This window comes from Lactuca sativa, chromosome 3, assembly GCF_002870075.4.
Source record: "Lactuca sativa cultivar Salinas chromosome 3, Lsat_Salinas_v11, whole genome shotgun sequence".
Classification (NCBI taxonomy): Eukaryota; Viridiplantae; Streptophyta; class Magnoliopsida; order Asterales; family Asteraceae; genus Lactuca; species Lactuca sativa.
Genome location: NC_056625.2, coordinates 79,052,357 through 79,058,981, shown reverse-complemented (window position 1 = coordinate 79,058,981; position 6,625 = coordinate 79,052,357). Strand labels below are relative to the sequence as shown.

The following is a 6,625-nucleotide window of genomic DNA, read 5'->3' as shown; positions in this document are numbered from 1 at the left end:
TCGAGAGCCATCAGTAATTTTTTTTCTTGCCACAAAATAATATCTCGCCGGAGCTAGTTACATTTTTCAACGTTCGACTGTTGATGGCGTCTGGTGTTGGTGGCGGCACTAATGTGGACCGGTGGTGGTTATGATGCCAGAAAAGGACATTGGAGTTTTAAGGTGTATGAAGAGAGAGAGAGAGAGAGAGAGAGAGAGAGAGATTTTCTTTTTTCTTTTTCTTTTAATAATTATAAACATATTTTAATAAATAAAAAAGATGAAAAAACAAAAAACAAGGGCAAGTTGGTCATTAAAATAGAGTTTAAAGTAAATTGGACCAAAGTGGCAAGAAAATGAAAACTTTTGGACCATGAGTGCTAGCCCAAACCTTTTTGGCCCAAAGTAGCAATTTCGACCTAACCACAGTGACCATTCTTGCAATTTTGTCTAATGTCTAGGCTGGATTTTGGAGGTGTTTAAAGTGAGATTTCCAAATAGTATACTCTATATACCAAACAAATCCTACCTTCGATATGATTCTATCTTGATGTAGATATTGGGATTGTTGAGGAATCTAGACTATCATTAGTCATAAGGAATATCATACTAAAACTTAGTAATAATCATACCTAGGTCACATCAAGAGAAATGTCAAAGTACAAAGGCAAAACGCTGCTCAAATTCGGAGACATCCACTTTTAACAAGTGAGTGCATAGTTACTTTCAACTTATACATAGATATGAAGTATCTATTAAATGTTATATGTGCTTGTTATTTGTGTACTTATTATTTTTGCTATAATATAATTTTATTTATAAATTACTTTATCATATTCGTATTGGGTAGTGAAGCGTTTTGGGAAAGATAAAATAAAGGGCTAGGTAGTAATGGGTTTTTGGAAAAATGAAATAATGGTGAGAGGTCACACATTATATTACTGGACCAGTCATCTAGCACAGAGTATAGGTAACGACCACCGATTATTCTAGGTAGTCCAGTGGAACACTAACAGATTCGCCACCTGTAGGTATTAATGATCACACTTTTCAGGGAAAATGAAAGTTGTTCGTTTGGATACTCTATCCCCCTCTAGGTTGCCTTATTGACACATATTGCTACGTAATCCTCGAAGCAGTATTGTCTACTCACATAAATCCTTTAGGGTGGGTCTCTTGAGATTAGCATTAGGGATTTGAGAGTAAGAATAACGAGAATGGTAATCGAGATTATTTTTTTATTGTGAAAAATATATAATTACAATATTGTGGGTTGGAAACCCTATGTGTTCACCAGGTTTCCCAACCCTGACCCACTCAGTTTCTTTGTCTCACAGGTAACGGTACGAATGTACAATCCATTGAGAGATTCAACGAGTTTAGTTAATGTAAGGTCTGTAATGATTACTTTTATGCATATGTTTTGTATCAGTTATGACATCCCAATTTTTTAATAGTAAAAAAAACATTTTCTTTAGAAATACTTTTTATGAGACTAATTATGCATTTATAAAGATCACTCTGATTTAAAATAAACATAAATAAAACAGTCTTTTCGGACCGAGAAAATAAGGGATGTCACATCACATTATACTGCAGTCTGGTAGGCGACCTTTAATATTTGACTTTCACACATCTAAACATATCCTTTGTGTTTCAACAAATTTATTTATATATGCATCCTCCCAAAGAGCCTCATTTAAATGCTTTCCAATGCATCATGTGCTACATACGGATTACCATTGATCATGACCTTCATATTAACGTGTCTACTACCACATGCATGATCGCTTATTCTGATGCCGACAGGGGCGGGTGTTCTATCTCTCTTCGGTCGACTAGTGGATACTGTGTATATCTTGGTTAAAATCTTATATCACGGTCCTGAAAGCAACATGTGGATATATGTCGGTCTTGTATTGAAGCCGAGTACAAAGGCTTTGCCAACGCTGTGGCAAAGACATAATGGCTTCAAAATCTCATGCGTGATGAAGGTCACCATTGTCTACTTTGACAATGTTAGCGCAATTTATTTATCAACCAATCTTGTTCAACATCAGCGCATGAAACACATAAAGACTGTCATTCATTTTGTGTGGGATAAAGTTGCCACTAGACAAATTCGGGTTCTACAACTCCCTTCTGGTCTTCAGTATGTTGATATCTTCATCTAGGGACTCATGTCTTTTCTATTTTCTGATTTTTGGTCCAGTTTGAATGATGGTGTATTAGTGTACATTGTATATAGTAGGGCTAAGTCCATATACATTTTGTAACACTTATTTATTTGTTGAATATCACAAATCCTTATGAGAAAATATGGTCCCTAAGGTTAACGTGACAAAACACGGATATGGTTTCTTATATGATTCCCCCAACTGAAACGATATAAAATAATTTCACCCATGCTGAGCTACAAACTAAAAATCGAGATACTTCAACCATAGATTTAATTTATTATAAAGTAAAGGGAATATACATTTCAAAGAATTAGTTGCTTTGAAAGAGACGCACAACATTCGTCAGAAAGTCGACCACAAAATCGGAATAGCCGATCGGACTCGAATAAAAAGCTAAAATTCGAAGTGGAAATGGAATTAAAGCCGAATTAAAAGTGGAATAGGAACTGGACACCACCTACAAAGCAAAGCGGAAACAGCACAACCGACTTCAAATTCATCCACAAACCCAAAAGAACTCCGACCTGGCGGACCCCCCGATCACGCCATCAACCTCATTCATTCACTACTGAATTTATTGACATTACATATAATTCAATTTTAAGATATTGGATCAAAGTACGAATTCTAAATCGGAGGATTTTTTATTCAGTCGGAAAAAGAAGTACCTCTTCTTCTCCAACCAAACTGTTAAATACGTCATTCGCCCTCAATTTCTTTGCATAAATGTAGTTTTTTATGCAACGTTTGTGTTCAATTCCATCTGGGTTTTCTTGAAATTGCAAAATTCGAGTGAAAGCTCAGTGATTTTTGTGCGTTTTGGAGGAGACACTCTCCTTTTGATTTTGTTGTTCGGAATTTGATGATATGACGGCTGGGGAGCATCGGAATGGTAGAGATATCATTTGCGACGCCGTTTCTGGTGCCTCCGCAGGTATATTCTTCAATTTAGGTTTTGTTAGAACTACCAGAGGATTCTTTATCGTCTGATTTTAGTTCCCTTATGCAACAAATTGCCACTCTAAGCAAGAAATTTTCACCTTCAATTTCAGCATTGTTGAATCAATCCCATATATGTAATGTTAATGTAGGTTTCAATGTTGAGAAAGATATAATTTTTTCTCCTCTTGTTTGTACAGCTGAATGTGCATTTTTAGAAAGGTTAAGTGTATAAAATCTGATTACTTTGACTTTGAATAATTAAAAGATATCATAAGATAGATTTCATGTTGTTGTATAGGTGCTATAGCTGCCACTTTTGTGTGTCCATTAGATGTGATCAAGACAAGACTCCAAGTTCACGGGCTGCCCAAAGTACCTCCCGGGCAGAAAGGTAGTTTAAAACTCTTCTATTCTTATCTTATTATAGTTTACATATATGTATACATTATGTTTATAAATGAAAGGAAAAAATAAATGAGGAAAAATTTGTACAAAGTTAGGCTTAATGAGGAAAACCTTATTCCCCTATCTTTTCTCTATATATTATGCTTTCTGTATTAAGTCAAAAGGAAACACTCGTTAAAAAAAACAGTAGCTTGTGAGTGATATTCTTTTTGTCTTCTCAGGTGGTGTCATTGTCACAAGTCTACAAAATATTATAAGAAAAGACGGGTTAAGAGGAATATACAGAGGCCTTTCACCAACATTAGCTGCTCTACTTCCAAATTGGGCTGTGAGTATTAACTCTTAACATTACAATATACCAAATTAACTTTACATGTTGACATGTTGTTCCAATCATCAATAATATTCTACTTTTTAATTTTTCCATATAGGTTTATTTTGCTGTTTATGGGCACCTAAAAGAGCTTCTTCTTCATTCACATGGTTTTTCCATTTAACACTCTTCAAACTTCTCCATACATATAATTTATGTTTTTTTCGATTTAATATATATATATATATATATATATATATATATATATATATATTATTTTATATGCAGCGGATAGCAATGGGCATCTTAGCTATATATATATATATATATATATATATATATATATATATATATATATATATATATATATATATATATATATATATTTTATTTTATATGCAGCGGATAGCAATGGGCATCTTAGCTTTGGTGCCAACATGTTAGCTGCTTCGGGTGCTGGTGCAGCTACATCAATTGCCACAAATCCCTTGTGGGTTGTCAAGACAAGATTGCAAGTATGTTTTTATTATCAATCAAATGTATATATTACATTAATAAATGACAAAATAAAAGAATCTTGTGGACATTGAAATGATGATAGAAAAATTGTGTGATGTTTGTTTTAGACACAAGGAATGAGAGTAGGTGTGGTTCCTTATACGGGTATATTATCAGCCTTGAGAAGAATCATTCAGGAGGAAGGCTTCCGAGGGTGGTACAGGTATGCTTCGTGAGTTGTACCATTACAAAAATCAAATTTTTGTTGACTTACGCAAGTTTGTAATTTTTTGTTTTTGACAGTGGGCTTTTACCTTCTCTTGCTGGAATTAGTCATGTTGCTATTCAATTTCCTGCGTATGAGAAGTTCAAATGTTACTTGGCACAAAGGGGTAAAATCTAAAAATAGTCCTTTCGCAACTTACTTGAAAACATTACCCTTTTTTGTCAAAGTTAATTTGTAGTTGAAGGGTAATTTAGCCATTTAATTTGTGAGACGGAGTTAATATAAAGTTGATTGTATCTATTTCAAGTGATCAGATAATACGACTACAAACAAGCTAAGTCCTGGGAAAGTTGCAGTCGCCTCTTCAATGTCCAAAGTACTTGCGTCCCTAATGACCTACCCACATGAGGTAATTTTGTAATTTTGATTACTTCCGTTTTCTTTTTGGGGGCAATTTTGGAAGAAGTAATAAGTATATAGGAACCTCAGGTGATTAGGTCAAGGCTTCAGGAACAAGGGCAAGTAAGAAACAGTGGGACCCATTACAAGGGTGTGGTCGATTGTGTGAAGAAAGTTTTTCACAAAGAAGGCGTTGCGGGATTCTATCGTGGGTGTGCGACTAATCTTTTGAGAACGACTCCATCGGCTGTTATTACATTTACAAGCTACGAGATGATTAGCAGATTCTTGCAGGGTATCATTCTACCTCGTGAAAACCCATCTAAAAAAGACACGTGATATGATGATGATGATGATGATTTGATGAAAGTTGAAGGTCTAGAGATCATGTTATTGAATTACTAGAGGTTGAAATTGAGTCCAATAGTAGTCCAGGAGCACTGTTAGGGGGAGTTGCTAATTGTTGTTTCTCTGTGCTATACTTTGTCAAGAGTTTGAATCTCGGCAGCCTCATTAGGAATTTCAGAAAAGTGTTTTCTTCCCTTGAGGATATTTTTAGAAAAATAATAGTAAATGTAGATTTTTTTTTCCGGTTTTTGTTACTACTTACAACAAACACTGTATTCGGATCCTTACGTCTACCAAACAAAGAACCCGAAGATGATGGATTACTCACAACTGGAATCAACGATTTCATATCAGACCTTCTCGAAGTCGAAATTGAACTGAAATCGGTTCTCGGTTTCACCTTCTTTGGCAGAAGATACATCGGATTTCCTCGCATATACGATTAATCTCCTAGGGTTTTTTAGTGAGCGAGACTGATGCGAGGTGTATTGGCAAGGAGAAATGAGTTAGAGGTGAGAGTCGGACATGTATATTATCTTTGAATCAGGTTGCAGGTAACAAAAGGGTATTTTAAAACATGGAAATGAGAGTTTATTTCCTTAATGTGCAAAAAAAATAGTTTAGTGACCTTTTAAAAGAAACACGAAAAGTTTGATGGGCTAATATGACATTTGCCCTAAAAAAAGAGTTTTTGACATTTTTTTTCCAAAAAAATAGAAAAAACAACTTCTGGTTTTGGAAGATGTTTTCTACGTTCCAAGTTCTAATCATATGTGATTTTTTTCCACCACCAATATTGTCATCACCACTACCACCACCACCACTACCATCTCGGCTGAAACCGCCATCAACACCAACACCACTGTGTCTTTTTTTATGAAGATTTTAAACATAACTGAAAATGGTATCTTTGCACCTTAGCCCAAGCAGACAACTAAATTGAGGCCAAGGCCCTTTGAGAAGGAATGATAGTTACCTTTGCTGATATTGTGTTTTATTAGATTTGTATAAAAATTTTATTTTACATTTGAAAGTGAAATCTTATTCCTTCAAAATAAAAACTACAATCAAACTGTGTACTCCGGGCTCCTTTTGCAAACATTCTAGATCCACTTGTCACGGGTCGACTTGATCACCGTGGGCCACTTAGTGTAACTTTAACTAAGTCAGGCTACAACACTTCCTTGAGATGAATAAACAATTAAGTGAGCAAGAAAATAAGGCTTTCGAGTTTCTACAAACAAAAGAGAACTTCAATTATAAGAGCTCGAGAGAATACAAGGAAACTTTCCGATGGTTTGGAGGAAATGAGCTCCTCCCTATTTATACTTGTCC

The 6,625-nt window shown here is 35.0% G+C and overlaps 1 protein-coding gene across 1 annotated transcript; it reads left to right on the top strand.

Moving 5' to 3' along the window:
• The first annotated feature begins 2,443 nt into the window (after nt 1–2,443).
• Nucleotides 2,444–5,532, top strand: LOC111914826 (nicotinamide adenine dinucleotide transporter 2, mitochondrial). The gene is made up of 9 exons (XM_023910531.3): nt 2,444–3,093; nt 3,400–3,492; nt 3,728–3,834; nt 3,938–3,989; nt 4,222–4,334; nt 4,446–4,540; nt 4,621–4,709; nt 4,858–4,952; nt 5,033–5,532. The coding sequence occupies exons 1-9, from the start codon at nt 3,027–3,029 to the stop codon at nt 5,279–5,281; spliced, it is 960 nt and encodes a 319-aa protein (XP_023766299.1). The 5' UTR covers nt 2,444–3,026; the 3' UTR covers nt 5,282–5,532.
• The last annotated feature ends 1,093 nt before the right edge of the window (nt 5,533–6,625 follow it).

Bases quoted from the DNA above. Each gene is read 5' to 3' on its own strand.
- LOC111914826 (XM_023910531.3), top strand. From the start codon at position 3,027: ATGACGGCTGGGGAGCATCGGAATGGTAGAGATATCATTTGCGACGCC. The intron at 3,493-3,727 runs GTAGTTTAAAAC...TTGTCTTCTCAG, and splicing joins AGTACCTCCCGGGCAGAAAG to GTGGTGTCATTGTCACAAGT. The intron at 4,335-4,445 runs GTATGTTTTTAT...TGTTTGTTTTAG, and splicing joins TTGTCAAGACAAGATTGCAA to ACACAAGGAATGAGAGTAGG.